Raw genomic sequence first — 17546 nt, forward strand, 5'->3', positions numbered from 1 at the left:
TGCCATTTGTCATCCATTCATATGATTATTCAGATTGAGTTATTTTTGGAGAACAACGAGAAAAAAGGCATCCGGATATTGTTCCGTCATTGGTCGAAATTTTAAGTCAGATTAGACTTCCGGTTTGCGTTTTTCTGTATACTTTGAACATAAATATACAAAGAATAAAGTGTATTTTCAGAATTCTATCTGCTATCATTTTCAAGTTTACTATCCACGGCAGTCACAGAGTTTATTAAATAGAGAGGGTCTGTATACTATTGTAATAGCTGACTTTTAGGCCTCAAGGAAAACTAAAGTCGCTTTGCTAGGGTTCAGGATATTTATTAATCAGTAACGTAAAACACCCTGTAATAACAATATTATAAGGTTATACTAATTTTACAGATGAAATAATAAATTGGTAATACACATGATAAGTATAATATTCTTTCATGACATATAATGGTATTATACAAAACATTGCGCTTCAAAAATACATTTAAGTTATGAACATAATGAGATCAAATATTATGTTTAATCATCAAATCATAGTATTTATGTCTTTACATATAATATTCAGTCGTTCAGATTAACAACATTGATAAATTAAACAAATATTAAAAGCAACTAAAATCAAGGGAAATAACTCTTTATCAAAACTATGTGCTTAACATACTCTATAGTTAATTCAACCTTTTAAACGAAATACATTATAATTCTAATAACATATTACTAATCCTTACCAACTTGTGGAGCAAGGTTGTTACTGTCGTGGCACAAACCAATTCAATTATACATACTGGTATATCACACAGTGATATCTTTATAACAGCTTACAAGTTCTGTAAACCAAAATTACAATGTTAAATAACGGACTTTAATGAAACCGTATTTAAACATAAACCTAATTATAAAACATACAATATAAATAATGTCCTTGTGTATACAATAAAACATAACTCGGACAATACTTTAAATATGTGCAGAAACGTAGTTCGCTATCTAATACAACTTTGTTTATGTTTTCTATTTATAATCAATCAACAATGTTAGTGTGTACGGACTAGTTCACACAACTAATACACGGTGGTATTTATATACTGAAATGCAGTCGACTTTAGCGTTTGATAGTTCATTGAAACATTCTGGCGTATTACAAACAAACAACTTGTTACGTCTCATTTCATTGGCCGAAAGATTTAAATACAACAACAATGTAGTCAGTGTGCACGTGAATTGACACAGGTGACCGACAATGGAATTTACTATTTTACTACGAACGCTACGAACGTAAAAACAATGAATTGTATAGTTTTACAAACCTTTGGTCAAATGAATTAAATAAATGTTTTGCTAACTTCAAATAGTGGGGTCGAAATATTATACTGATATTTTGTTTTAAGTAAATTAAATATTCTAAGTTCTTTGCATGCAGCAACTCAATTATCTTGTACCCGGCATGATGATAAATATAAGGATAAAATAAAATACATGTGCCGCTTTTATACGGATGAATATATGAACCACTTTTAATTTCTTTCATACTGACGATAGGTTATAATCCTAACAATGTCGTAGTCACTTAAGTATCTCATAATTCTTATCCAATAATTAATCAGGGGTTGCACTGACATTCCTCTTTTATTATTTTCATGCTATAAAACATACACACAGTACAAAAATGTAGCTATAAGCGTACCATAAACGGAGAAAATTGTCCCCAAAAGATAGAAACAAAATAACTTTAATCGTATCATTGGTGCACCTGAATGAAGTCAGTAAAGGCAGGTTGTTGTAATAAATTGAAATGTTACATCGGCGAAGATTATTTCTTATGCATGTGTGGACCTAAATAATAAATTAATACTTTTGAGAAATCGTTGTTTATAAGGAACAATTCTCTTGTTTGAATTCGGGCCCTTTTATAGCTGACTATGCGGTATGGGCTTTGCTCATTATTGAAAGCCTTACGGTGACCTATAGTTGTTAATTTCTGTGTCATTTTGGTCTCTTGTGGAGAGTTGTCTCATTGGCAATCATACCACATCCAGTTCTTTTTTTTTTTTTTAAATATAAATGTACTGTTTTCGATTTTAAATGGATGAACATTTATCTTTCAATTTTAAACTGTAAGAATAGAGCTGTAAAACATTATTGAACTATCCGCTAAAGTATATGTATTCGTATTTAAAATGAAATACAAAACGAAACGTGTATGATAAACTGATAACTGACAAAATATCAAGAAATTAAGGATGACTAAATGCATGTACAAGAAGAAACTCACCTTTTTATCGATACATTTAAATGATTTAATGAATAAACACTTTTTTAAAAACTGTTTGTTTCTATTTACATATAGATATAGGACAATGTGGTGTGAGTGCCAATGAGACAACTCCCCATCCAAATAACAATTTATAAAAGTAAACCATCATAGGTCAATGTACGGCCTTCAACACGGAGCCACTGAACAACAAGCTATAAAGGTCCCCAAAATTACTAGCGTAAAACCATCTAAACGGGAAAATCAACGGTCTATAAATATTTACAATATATAATTTACGTTCGTTTTTCGACCGAGAATAGCAAAACCAAATGAAGTATATCGTTGGAGTGTATAAACTACATTTAATCATCCCCTGTGCCATGATTTTTTTCAGAACAAAGCATGTTTGGTCACATGTTATGAATTTACTTACATTTTCGGGATTTTTTTTTTGTTCAAGTAAACGGAACTTCAGAAAAAAAATCGCTATCCTATGTCGAATACATAAAACATTGAAAAGAATATGAAAAGTGTTTGTAAAAAAGTACGGTTTCATTTTTCAAGTACAACGTTAACTCATCGAGTCCATTGAGTAAAAGAAAATGCAGGATAAGCAATTTTTTTTTGGGGGGGGAGTAAAAAAAAATGTGATTTGAGTGTTTTTTTTTTTTTTTATCCTACATTGCACTTTTGATGTCGTCCCTTGATCTAGAGGAGACATTTAAATTGAATATTTAGATGTGAAAACTTTTAAACTTTACTACCAATTGTAGAAAACTATTAAACCATTAATAAATTTCACATGCACATTTATCAAAGCTAGAATTGTGATTGGAATCATGTATGATAATACGTCGATGGAAGCTTTAAACGACCTTGACCAGATACGTGAATATTAATCAGTCCATTCAACGTTATAGTATGTGTGTTCTATTTTCGAAGGTGTGAGGTCGAAGGTTTGAATTGACCAATGGAAACGATCGTTCCTTAGCGAGTTGATCTAATAAAGTTTGTTTGACTGATTATGTCGCACTACCTTTCGCTAAGCTAAACCGCATATGAGTATAAAATCTACTCATAACAAAGTCTTATCGAATACACCTCAAAGTATCGATCGGAATGTGTGTACTTTCTAAACTGATTTACATATAGCTCTAACGAATGACTACCAGTACTTTATATAATAAAACAAGTGTATAATATATGCATTTTATGTTGCGATAATACTTTTCGGGATCGTAGAGAAAAATAACCTTTCATACCAAAAATCATTCAATCTATGAAAATATATTAGAAATATTAATAAAGAAGTAGATAAAGAAAACTCACGTCAAAATGTCAAGTCTGTCAATACAAATACAATCATGACTATCACACTACCACACTACTAGTATATCAATGACCACTATGGATCGATTAGTTAACTTCCAATTGAAAGTAAATACAAGTATATTTATATAGTAATGAATGTTCATAATATACAGATAAGCCCTAAAAATATTCATGTAAACTTTTGATACCTTTTCTGAAATTCTCCAGTCATTAAATCTATTACAAAATTCATTGATTACAAAAAAAAAGAGAAGATGTGGTATGATTGCCATGTTGAGACAACTCTCCACAAGAGACCAATATGACACAGATATTAACAACTATAGGTTATCGTACGACCTTCAACAACGAGCAAAGCCCATACCGCATACTCAGCTTTAAAAGGCCACGAACTGACAATGTAAAACAATTCAAACCAGAAAACTAGCAGCCTTATTCGTGTACAAAAAAAAATTAACGAAAAACAAATATGCTGAACACATAAACAAACAACAACCACTGAATTTTGAATGTTCATAACATACTAAACTTATGTTCATATTAAAATTGATAGAAAACCAAAAAAAGGGAATATTGGAAATAAAGGAGGAGGGAAAAAAAAGCATTTTCCTGTCCCCAACTATAACCTTTGACCTATGATACTTTTGCTGAAATTCTCCAGTCATTCAATATTTTATAAAATTCTTCCAACAACACTTTACATACTTTAAAATACGCTCTGAATGCCCGCGATTTCGCGGGTGTGTTCTAGTTTTATAGAAATCAATAAAAATGTTCTTCTCGAATCTATTTCACTGAAATAAGTACTGTGCTTGCATGGGGTACATTTGCAATTGAAGGATGAAGATAAGAAATAAATGGATGATAATGTATCATAATTTATATCTCTATATATGTTTTATCGTTTTAATATGTGGTATTTGACCTCCTTGTTTCCTGTTGATCTGACATGGGTGTTCTGATTATGCATGTACTTTGCTATGGACTTTGGTCACTGCACAGTTTAAAAAGGGTGTGCCTTTTGTTTCTTTACGTCTTTTGATATAATTTATCAGTCACTTTGTTCTTTTCAAAAAAGTACAAAAGTTCAGCTTTGACTGTAAGACTTTTTTTCGGAATGACTTTTATTATTATTTCTTATTCTACTCTTCCCTGGTTCATAAGTGTAATTTTTAGAATTATTAATGGAGTGTGTTATTAAAGTTTTAATTTACTCCAAATGATCCAAATTAGATGTTTACACTTTTTATTTATAATACATGTATGCTTTCTATAATGACCTAAAACTCACTGATGACGAGTGCTCAGTATATTAGATAACTTGTTTAACCAGTGGAACATATTTCACAGACAAGGAACTTATTACACCAGGTGAGGAACAAATCTCACAAATCCAGAACTTATTTCACCAGGTAAGGAACAAATCTCACAAACTTGGAACTTATTTCACTAGGTAAGGAACAAATTTCACCAACCCAGAACTTATTTCACCAGGTAAAGTGTGGAACTTATTTCATAAAGATGGAACAAATTGTATAGAAATTGTCTGTGAAAACATTTCTCCCAGAACATATTTCATGTGAAATTAGTTCCACTAGAACTTTTTTCACAGAAACAAATTTTGGCTCACACTAACACCTGCACTTTGACATTTTCTGTCCAAAACTGCATACAGTATACTTGTTCCACAACACTCTCACAGTTGTCTAACATGTTTTATTATTGTCGAGCCTGCAACTTTTGTTGCAAAAAGCTTGGCATAGGGATAGTGAATGATCCGGCGGTGGCTACGGTGGCGGCAGCAGCGTTAGCTAACTTCTTAAAAGCTTTATATTTAATAAGGTAGAAGACCTAGATGCTTCATACTTTGTATATGGATGTCTCATGTTACGACGATTCCGTCAGTCACATTTCCAATGTCCTTGACCTCATGTTCATTGTTCAGTGACTACTTGAAAATTAAGTTAAGATTTTTTGTAATGTTAAATTCTCTCTTATTATAAGTAATATGATAACTATATTTGGTATGTGTGTACCTTGCAAGGTCTTCATGCCCGTCAGACAGTTTTCACTTGACCTCGACCTCATTTCATGGATCAGTGCACAAGATTAAGTTTTGGTGGTCAAGTCCATACCCGCTCAGATAATATAAGCAATAGGTCTAGTATATTCGGTGTATGAAAGGACTGTAAGGTGTACATGTCCAACTGGCAGGTGTCATCTGACCTAGACCTCATTTTCATGGTTCAATGGTTATAGCTAAATTTTTGTATTTTGGTCTATTTTTCTTAAACTTATTGTAATAGGTCAACTATATTTGGTGTATGGAAATATTTTAGGATCTACATGTCAGTCCCACAGGTTTTATTTGACCTTGACCTCGTTTTCACAGTTTATTGCTCAGTGTTAAGTTTTTGTGTTTTGGTCTGTTTTTCTTTAACTATATAAAGCAATATGTCAAATATATTGTTGTATTGAAGAATTGTTAGCTGTACTGTGTACATGCCTGCCTGGCATGGTTCATTTGACCTTGATCACATTTTCATGGTTCATTGGTAAATGTTTAGTTTTTTTGGTCAAGTTTATGTGACAGTTGTAATAAAGCTTTAGAATTAGGACTATCAATATAATATCAATGATTAGTAGAGAAGGCGAGACATTTCAGTGTGTGCACTCTTGTTTAAATTATTAAGCATTTGATACTATTAAACTTCAACTGAAAACATCCATGCATTAAACAAATTATGACAGGTAGCAGCCACAAGCACTTGTCTCAGAATTTTTTTTCCAATTAACCTTAATACAACAGGTATATAGGGGGTGGATCTGATACGAGTGCCTGTGGTAGCAGCCTAATTGTGGCAAATAATGTCTATATAGGTAACTGTCTGGGATACTGGACACTAGTTCAAAAGTAGTAAAAATCAAAAATTTAAAATGATCAATAAATAATTGAGTATGTCATACTAGTATTAGTTAAAAAAAAATAAATTAATAAATACACTTAGAAGCAATTTAGTGAATAATTATATGGGAGTGGCTAAATTCTTAAAGATTGCACAGCTGCACTTAAAAGAATACTAGCTTTTATAACATTTACAATATAAAAAAGGAGATGTGGTAATGTTTCTAATGAGACAACAATGTTACTATCAACTAGAATCAAATGAACAGGCGATACGTCTCTGGTGAGATTTTTTTCAGGGACAAGTGACTGTGTTAAATGTATGCTTATGTGTATAACAGCTTTCTAATAATACTTTTATCCAAAGTGTCTGATTTTGATTTATATGAATACAACTACCAGCAGAGACATATATATATACACATCGTATATATGTCTCTGCTACCAGCTAGAATTTGCTTCAGAGTGATTTTTACCATTTGTATCCATAAACAATATGATTTATCTGAGACTATTATACTAAAGGGTTATTGCATGAGTCATGATTGGAGATTATGTCCCGAGTAGAATTTGTATATTGCATGAGATTGCGAGTGCATTATATGTTCTACGAGTGACAATATTCCCCAATATTCATGCAATAACCCTTTCATTGTATAGCAATATAATATTTGAAAATAAAAATTGGTTTAAAACTAAGATTTTGTCGTTGATGACGTCATAAATTTTGAAGATTTATGGCACTTGTGCAATATTATAGGGTTATTGTGGGAAATATTATATTGCTATGCAATAATAAATATGTTAGTATGATAGTCGAAGAATATATTAATAAAGATCATTAAAGATATATCCGAATCCTATCTATTAAGTCTAGTTCATGTGCTCCTATTGTCAGGAGGAATATACAGGAAGAACAAGTTTGATACACTTAATTACGTCACCATCCCCATTCCAAAAAAGTCCCATGAAATCAACTGACCCAGTTATTTTGACATATTAATTTCTTCTCCCACAGCCGATCTATTGATTGTAAGTCATCCATATCCCAGTAAATACTGACTTTACATGTGTAAATCATAAGAAATTCCAACTTTTACACCGTATCATATCATATGTCATGATGATTCCTGATTTGAGATAACAAATGTGAAATGAGATAAGGAAAAATAAACAAATAGTTAAAACATTAATAATATATTATCAAATTTGACATGTTGCACTATTGTCCTATTACCTCTTCTCATATGATTTATTTGGGTCTTAATGTTTGTATCAGGTAAGCAGGAAAGCACAGGCACTTGTTTCTATCCATTGGAATGGAAGAACCACTATCAACATATATTTACGAGAAGGTACCCAACTACTTTTTTCCCTACCCGCTTAAAACCCTTATTTCAATTCAGTCTCAAATTTTTTGTTCCATACACCATTCGATTCATGAAAAGTTTTTCTTTCAGATGATATGCATTGTATTTACCCTTAGAGTACCCCTTACCCCCAGTACAAAAGATTGTCTCGTAAATATACGTTGATGGTGGTTCTTCCAATGGATAGAAACAAGTGCCTGTGCAGGAAAGACCTGTTATAATTCAACATTCCAGAACACTAGCTGTAGACCAACAGTCTAAATATTAGTCAGAGATTACTCTGATGTCCAACGGCTGTAAGTGTTTTGCCAGACAAGCTGTCCTACAGCCCAGCTTGTCTGGCAAAACAGCCGTTGGACGTCAGAGTAATCTCGGACTACAGACTTATGATCTGACAATTAAGTCTGACTTGCAGTCACTATATATATTAATGAGGGTGCTTTTTATATGGCCTTCCAAATACCGTTTCGATCCCTAACATCACTGAAGAGACATTTATTGTCGAAATCAGGATATGGTGTACTAAAGAAATATTGACACCGAATGTTTGTGGCACAACATCCTGTCCACAAGTTAACAATTTTTTTTTCTTTCTGTGACGTATTAAATTTATAATAAGATCCATTTTGTTACAACCTGTGATCAATTTTATTTGGCAATCGCCAATGGCAGTCAGCAGGGTTCAAGAACATCAGTTGTTCGACCTGTTAGTCAAATGCGTTTTGTTTAAATATACTTTTTCACTCTTTTGGTCTTTTGGAAAATGTTGTTTGTGCTGTTTTTAGACCCTTCTACAACGAAATTTGTTTGACATGCACACGTATAAAAATTGTGGTTTTTATCCAACGCAGTCATAGGTTTGAACGTAGTTTTCAATTTAGACTCGTTTATATTTTTTGTTTGGGCATGTATCATATTTTCCCTCCGGTTTATATGATCCGTTCATCCTATATATTGACTCTTAAAATTCAAGAGTTAATCTAAAAATGAGGGTACTTTCTCTAAAAATGAGGGTGCTTTTTATATGGCCTTCCAAATACCGTTTCGATCCCTAACATCACTGAAGAGACATTTATTGTCGAAATCCGGATATGGTGTACTAAAGAAATATTGACACCGAATGTTTGTGGCACAACATCCTGTCCACAAGTTAACAATTTTTTTTTCTTTCTGTGACGTATTAAATTTATAATAAGATCCATTTTGTTACAACCTGTGATCAATTTTATTTGGCAATCGCCAATGGCAGTCAGCAGGGTTCAAGAACATCAGTTGTTCGACCTGTTAGTCAAATGCGTTTTGTTTAAATATACTTTTTCACTCTTTTGGTCTTTTGGAAAATGTTGTTTGTGCTGTTTTTAGACCCTTCTACAACGAAATTTGTTTGACATGCACACGTATAAAAATTGTGGTTTTTATCCAACGCAGTCATAGGTTTGAACGTAGTTTTCAATTTAGACTCGTTTATATTTTTTGTTTGGGCATGTATCATATTTTCCCTCCGGTTTATATGATCCGTTCATCCTATATATTGACTCTTAAAATTCAAGAGTTAATCTAAAAATGAGGGTACTTTCTCTAAAAATGAGGGTGCTTTTTATATGGCCTTCCAAATACCGTTTCGATCCCTAACATCACTGAAGAGACATTTATTGTCGAAATCCGGATATGGTGTACTAAAGAAATATTGACACCGAATGTTTGTGGCACAACATCCTGTCCACAAGTTAACAATTTTTTTTTCTTTCTGTGACGTATTAAATTTATAATAAGATCCATTTTGTTACAACCTGTGATCAATTTTATTTGGCAATCGCCAATGGCAGTCAGCAGGGTTCAAGAACATCAGTTGTTCGACCTGTTAGTCAAATGCGTTTTGTTTAAATATACTTTTTCACTCTTTTGGTCTTTTGGAAAATGTTGTTTGTGCTGTTTTTAGACCCTTCTACAACGAAATTTGTTTGACATGCACACGTATAAAAATTGCGGTTTTTATCCAACGCAGTCATAGGTTTGAACGTAGTTTTCAATTTAGACTCGTATATATATATATATATATATATATATCTGAAATAAAGAAATCTGGTATTAAACTGTTTATTTTCAACATAAATTTAATAGATATAGGTTGCTGTTGTCTATGGTCGGGTTGTTGTCTCTTTGGCACATTCCCCATTTCGATTCTCAATTTTATTCTTTGAAAAAATTAATCTGAACCTGTATTTTTTTTCATTATTTATTAAATGTATTTTCATCAACTTAGAAGATCTTTTGTTAACTTAAGTAGATTAATCAATGAGTGATAGATTTTTGTAGAGCCTTCAACTTTTGTAAAAAAAGTGAGACATAGCTATCCAACATTCTGTCGTCATATTGGGCGGCCACAAATATTCACTCTGTGGTTAAAGTTTTTTAAATTTTAATAACTTTCTTAATAAACTATATTGGATTTTTAACAATTTGGGACAGAAGCAGGTTTATTATCATAAGGTAGTAATCAGAAGTAAATTTTGTAAAAGAAAAACCCTATTTTGTTTCCCGTATTTTACTTATAAATTTACTTAGTTTTTCTGCTTTTCATTAGAAATTTAAAGGTCCCAGTATTTAAACTACACAGTGCACAATAGCTATTGTATCATTCAATGGGACAATAGAACAGACAAAAAGTATATATACCTTGACCAAGAGGAGATGGTTCAAAATATCCTCTATTAAAAATCACCTTTAGTTTATTAGAATTGTAATAATATTTAGTAGAATCTATCTAAAATCTACCATATGAATTAAATTCACTAAAAACCTGTGGCAGATCCAGAAATTTTTATAAGAGGGGGCCCACTCCAGTTTTGCTTCAGTGAATACCTATATAATCAACCTTATTTTCCCACAAAAAATAATCCACCTCTGATACCGTTAACAATAATTATGAGGATATGAGATCTATCTATAATACTAAAATTACGAGGTCCAATTTGTCAGCCGTCATCACGTAAAAACGATGAATCAAAGAATTCAACTTTATATATAACTAATATCGTACAATGCTGTTGATTAAAAATTACACCACTCCAGACCCTTTTGTTTTCCACATAATTAATATTGCCAATAATGAAGAAGTTCCGGGTCGAATCCGATTCCGATACCAAAAGTATATTCACCTGTTACCTATTATCCTATCTGTACGTTCCGCATCTGACAGGCGCACCACCAAATGCTGTATTTAGGATTTTGCTATTTACACGTGTCGTAATCACAGGGTTGACACTACTAAATTCAATCATTGTCACATTGTTCCTGAATGTAGTATTTTAATCAGTATGACTTTCTAAGATGACAATACGAATAATAAAAATCTGGACTTAAAATAAGGCGTATAGGTACAGTACGTACAGTTTTCAATTTGTTAGCCGGAATGACGTAAAACAGCGAATCAAAGAATTCAACTTTATTTATAACTTATACAGGACAATGCCGTTGATTAAAAAGTACTTCTTTCTTACAGGCCCTTTTGTGTTCGCAATAAAATTAACAATGCCAATAATTGATAAGTTCAAGGTCGACGGGTTCAAACAGAAAGATGTTGAAAGCAGAGAAAACTGTGCATCTTATAATTGGCATGACTTTATCAGATGACATTACCAATACTAAAATAAGGCTTACGGCCTTACGAGCAGTTATATTCTTTAATTCAGTCACATATCCGCTATATCACGGGTGTGTTCTAGTATGATAGAAAAATATGAAATTAGAACTTTAAAATATTTTTTTTTTTTTTTTTTTTTCAGGCATAACAGGAAAGAGAAATGAAAAGAAGCCCACCATTAGGCTGCAATTACCATGAGCCAGTAGTTGATGATGAAGGATGTGGATATCAATCTTAGATATTATTCATTCTTAATTTTATCAAAGATAATATAACAAAAAACTGTTTTTGTAATGGAAAATGAAACAGACATAATACTGGGGACTTCTAAAGAAACTTTTCCCTGTATTGAAAACATATGGACAGTAACACAGAGGCAGAATAATGATGAAATAAAATATAAAGAAAAAAAGGGTTCTAACACAATAAACAGGGAAAGTGAAACTGACGTTTGTATTTCAAGTGAAGATGATACAAATACCATTCAAAAAGTCGAAGACTTGGATTTTGTAGACAAAATAAAAACAGGAAATAATGAACACATTGTTTCAGAAAATGAAGGCAAAGCAGAAGAGAAAATATGTATGTATATACAGACAAATGTGGCTTCACATGGCATAAGTAGTGAAGAGGGTACCACTACCAGCCACAAACAGGAAGATAAATCATTCCATTGTAATCAATGTAACAAAAAATGTAGGAGTTTGAAGTCCCTTAATAATCACAGAAAAATACACACAGCAGGAAAAATCTATAGCTGTAGCCTGTGTGGAGAAATTTTTCCAAAGAATTATCTTCTGAAAGAACACATGATAACTCACAATGCAAAGTGTGAATGTGTTGTATGTGGAAAGAGTTTTAATCAGCAGATCAAATTGAAAAGGCACATGTCAATACACAAAAGAAATAAATCCCACATTTGTAGTATGTGTAATAAAGCATTTAGTGACAAGCGGAGCAAAGAAAGGCATATGCTGATTGCATGTCCAAAGCTTCCAAAGAACAACAGTGTTGTTCAGCATTTCAAGACACACAAGGGTATTTGGCCATATGCATATTTGTATAAGAAAGGTAATGAAAATAAGACAAAACAGTTTATAGATAAAGATTTTCAACTACACACTACTGATCAAACATTTTGTACCTCAATCAAAGATGAAGATATGATAATCAAAGATTCAGAAAATGCTTGCTCAGCTCTTTCTGATGAAGAATTGCATTCTGAAGACTGGCAGGTTGTTGGATTTACAACACATGACTCAGAAATGATAACTGACGATACTGTATCTGATCATTTTAAACTGAAGGACACGAAAACCCAAAACAATGAATCAGATGTTTTAGTTCAGACAAATGAAGAAATGTATACAAAGGAACCAGAACCAGTATCTTCTGTGAGCACAAAAGATGAAACCGCAGTTGCAAAAGATTTAAAATCTGATAATGAAATGAAGAAAATCACAGAGACATATGATAAAGATTCAATCTCTTCTATTCCAACAAAAACAGATACATGTACAACAATAAATAACAAAACTTTCACAACTGATTGCAGAATAGAGGGGATGGATATCAAAGAATCATCCTGTCCTAATGAAATGATGAACCAAGCTGAGAAAGAAATAGAAATAAGTTCTGAACAAGATGACTCTTCATCAGAGAAAGATTTAGAACATATGAATGAAGATCCAATATCTAAACATTTATCAAGGAAAACCAAAGAAACACAAAATTGTTTGAAAAATCAAATGCAACGACACTCAAGTGAAAAACCATACACCTGCAATACATGTGGTGTAGTATTTACAAATAAACGTAAGTTTGATACACACATGAGAACACACTTAAATAGGATGAAATATACTTGTGATTTTTGTAGCAAACAGGTTTCAAGGATTGATGTGTTTAAGAGACACATGAGAACACATGCAGACTTACATGGTGTTACATGTACAACATCTGATTATCTTGAGCCTAAAGACATAGAAGCTCATGACAAAAAATCAGATCTTGTAATGCAGACTACAGAAGAAGTGCATACCGGTACAAATGAACAAGAACCAGTTTCTTCTCCGAGGAAAAAAGAAACAGTTGCAAAGGATTATCAATCTGAATTTAATACGAAGACTATTATAAAACTAGATGATAAAGATTCAAAATCTTTAGTTCGAACAAGGAGAAATACTAAATATAATAACAAGAACCTCACAGCTGATGGTAATACAGAATATCTAAATAAAGATCCATCATCTTATTCATCAATAAAGAAGAAAAAAGGGACACAAAATATGAAGTCAACATCTCCATGTCAAGCAAAAAATGGAGAAATGAATACTCCATTGCTTGGAAATAAAGAGAGTCAAAAATCTACCAACAATGTAAATAAACCATATGTTTGTAATTTGTGTAGTAAAGGATTTTCACGAACTGATACACTAAGAGTACATATCAAATCACATTCAGGTCAGAAACCTTTCTTATGCTCTTTTTGTGGTAAAACATTTCTCTCAAATCAGCATTTGGGTGTTCATTTGTTGTCACATTCTGATGAAAAGCCTTTCAAATGCAGCACATGTGGTAAAAGATTTAAAGCAAGCAATAGAATGAAAGTTCACATGCGACAGCACTCAGGTGAAACACCGTACTTATGCATTACTTGCGGTGAAAGTTTTTCTTACCGTAGGCATCTACAGGAACATATGACTGAACATACAGGAAAGAAGCCTCACAGCTGTTCTACATGTGGCAAAGGCTTTATTGAAAATTGTGAGTTACAAGCCCATATGAGAACTCACTCAGGTGAGAGACCACACTCATGCACCATATGTGGTTCAGCATTTGCAGATAAACGTAATCTTAATAGGCATGTTAAAAGACACATAGAAGGGATGAAGTATACCTGTAATGTTTGTGGCAAGAAGGTATCAAGAGTTGATGCATTAAACAGACACATGAGAAAGCATACAGATTTACGTGAGAAATCTAACATGTGCAAGTTATGTGGTAAAGGTTTCTACATGAATCAACACCTAATTAATCATATGAAAACCCATGCTTGAAGAAATTGGTAGAATGACACTTAGATGAAAAGAAAAAATAATGGTTTAACTGTTGACATAGTATCATCAAAATTTATTTAACATTAATCAACTTGTACATGAAAGGCATAAAATCAAACAAAATTAATGATTTTGTAGATATATTAACTGTTTTAATCATTTTTTCCAAGGTATAATACAATGTAGTTCACCTGTCTGAAATTTCTATATGAATATTTGCCTTCAATTTCTTCCTTTATTTCTAATATTTCCATAAAAAAATCTTTATGTGGGGGTATACATCAATGAGGCAACATCTTACATGTAAGTCACAAAAACCTTAACAAATCATGAGATCAAAATACTGTCTGCACAAGTAGACAGGTGTCTTTTTAATATTTTATGCTCTTAACCTCATAATCAGTTTATCACTACTAAAAAATTAGGTGAATACATTTATAAAAGACTGTCAAATATAATTGTAGTCAAACTAAGTTTGAACCTCAAACTAATTGCAACAGAAAACGCTTTAGTTCTAATCTGTAGCATTAAGCCCAAAATATACACAGAAAAACGTGCCATATATTTAAAAATCTAACTTGAGGAAGACTCAAATTTTGCATTTCTAATTAATGGAAATTAAACATTGAAAAGGGAGATAACTGCAAAAATTAGTACTTTTTTTGTTAGTTTTGGGTTAACTTTCTTAAAATTCATTTAAAATATGATACTTTGATGGGGTACATCATATAATCTTCTGCTCATGAAATGTACAAAATTGAAGTGTTATGGGCATTTTTTTGCACATTTTTCATTAAAGAACCTGCAAATTTATGGCTTTGTGACCATTTTGAAAAAATAATGTGAATATTTGGTATTGTAATATAAGAAATAGGATAACTATATATAGTTATATACATGTATTTGGTATGTGCGTACCTTGCAAGGTCCTCATGCCCGTCAGACAGTTTTCACTTGACCTTGACCTCATTTCATGGATCAGTGAACAAGGTTAAGTTTTGGTGGATCAAGTCCATGTCTCAGATACTATAAGCAATAGGACTAGTATATTCGGTGTATGGAAGGACTGTAAGGTGTACATGTCCAACTGACAGGTGTCATCTGACCTTGACCTCATTTTCATGGTACAGTGGTTATAGTTAAGTTTTTGTGTTTTGGTCTGTTTTTCTCATACTTTATGCAATATATCTACTATATTTGTTGTATTGAATGATTGTAAGGTGTAAATGTCTAGCGGGCAGATGTCATGTGACCTTGACCTCATTTTCATGGTTGAGTGGTCAAAGTTAAGTTTTTGAGTTTTGGTCTTTTTATCTAATACTATATGTCATAGGTCAACTATATTTGGTGTATGGAAATATTCTATGATCTATATGTCAGTCGCACATGTTTTATTTGACCTTGTCCTCATTTTCATGGTCCATTGCTTAGTGTTAAGTTTTTGTGTTTTGGTCTATTTTTTTAAAACTATAAGTAATGGGTCAACTTTATTTGTTGTATGGAAGCATTGTTAGCTGTACATGTTTGCCTGGCATGGTTCATCTCACCTTGACCTCATTTTCATGGTTCATTGGTCTTTGTTTAGTTATCTTGGTTAATGTTAAGTTTATGTGACACTTTTTAATAAAGCTTTATACTTAGGACTATCAACATAATATCAATGATTAGTAAAGAAGGCAAGACATTTCAGCGTGTGCACTCTTGTTGTGTTTTGGTCTGTTTTTCTTAAAGTATAAGCAATAGGTCAACTATATTTGTTGTATGGAAGAATTGTAAGCTGAATATGCCTGCCTGGCATGGTTCATCTGATGTCTGTTTCTATGATACTATTCAACAATCAACAATTTAAACCCATTATCAACATTGTCAGCTATTAAAGTCCACTAAATAAAAAATATAATATACAGCAACAAACACCAACCATTGAAATACAGGCTCCAGACTTGGGCAAGGCACATTCAGAATGTGACAGGGTTAAACTCGTTTATTTGGTGCCAAATCATTTGTCTAACCTAGGACAATGGTGAAACAGTTAATCACAAGAACGATTTATACTAAAATGCTACACTGGGCAACTTGAAACAACAGCAGAGGTCAAACCTTGAACAGTTGAGCATCTATATGGACATAACATTTAAGTGTAAAATAGTTATGAATTTGAATTGTGATTGAATATTTGATGCAGCCTAAGTTTGTGGTCAAGTAGAAATGAAAATTTTCAAATTAGACATTTACCTTCTATGACATGCAATATCCAAAATATAAATACACATATAAAAAAAAATTCACATGGTCCAATATCCAAAATATAAATACACAAATAAAAAAATCCCAAGAAATCAGTGAAAGTTTAATTTAAGACCCTTTGGACCTCAATGTGGACCAATTTGATAAGGAAGCCAAAGCTAAACCTCAAAGATCAAATTTCAGGACTTTCAATATTATATACATAATTAAGTTTGGGGAAATTATGTCGGATTGGGAGTTTAATGTTCAATATTTGCTGTTGCTCTGTTAGTATTTGTACATATTATTATATATATTAAACATCAAATTTGATTTTTTAACATGTTTAATGTAAGATCATAATACACCAACAGGTAAACATGTATGCAAACCATCAACAAACTAACAAAAATTAACACATTTACATTTTGTTTTAACAATATAAATAAAACAAAATCATGAACTTTATAACACTTCAAAATATAAAAAGAACTGGTTAACAATATAGAAATTATACAAAATGTATATTGGCATAAACAAAAATATTGTTTTTACACATTCCTTAAAACCTGTCATATTTTTTTTTAAAACTTTCTGTTTAAAAAATAATTGATGAGATAATTAATTTGTTAGCTCCTTTGTTCCTTTTTGATATGAGCAGGAACAATTCTTGGCCAAATTGGTCCTTAAATTACATACAATTTCTATAAATGTTCAGAATTATGTTTTGGATTTGAGATGAAAACTTTCAAGCAATAAG

The 17546-nt window shown here is 31.9% G+C and overlaps 1 protein-coding gene and 1 long non-coding RNA gene across 2 annotated transcripts; one reads left to right on the top strand and one right to left on the bottom strand.

Moving 5' to 3' along the window:
* Nucleotides 1–253: 253 nt before the first annotated feature.
* On the bottom strand, nt 254–3623 carry LOC134709660 (uncharacterized). The gene is made up of 3 exons (XR_010106013.1): nt 3581–3623; nt 726–824; nt 254–348 (listed from the first exon to the last, which is right to left on the bottom strand). It is a non-coding gene; the product is annotated as an uncharacterized LOC134709660 (long non-coding RNA).
* Nucleotides 3624–11794: 8171 nt separating this feature from the next.
* On the top strand, nt 11795–16493 carry LOC134710975 (zinc finger protein 585A-like). Its single transcript, XM_063571398.1, has one exon. The coding sequence runs from the start codon at nt 11795–11797 to the stop codon at nt 14558–14560; it is 2766 nt and encodes a 921-aa protein (XP_063427468.1). The 3' UTR covers nt 14561–16493.
* The last annotated feature ends 1053 nt before the right edge of the window (nt 16494–17546 follow it).

This window comes from Mytilus trossulus, chromosome 3 (assembly GCF_036588685.1).
Source record: "Mytilus trossulus isolate FHL-02 chromosome 3, PNRI_Mtr1.1.1.hap1, whole genome shotgun sequence".
Classification (NCBI taxonomy): Eukaryota; Metazoa; Mollusca; class Bivalvia; order Mytilida; family Mytilidae; genus Mytilus; species Mytilus trossulus.

Excerpts from the sequence above, each read along its gene's own strand:
- LOC134710975 (XM_063571398.1), top strand. The coding sequence starts at position 11,795 with ATGGAAAATGAAACAGACATAATACTGGGGACTTCTAAAGAAACTTTT.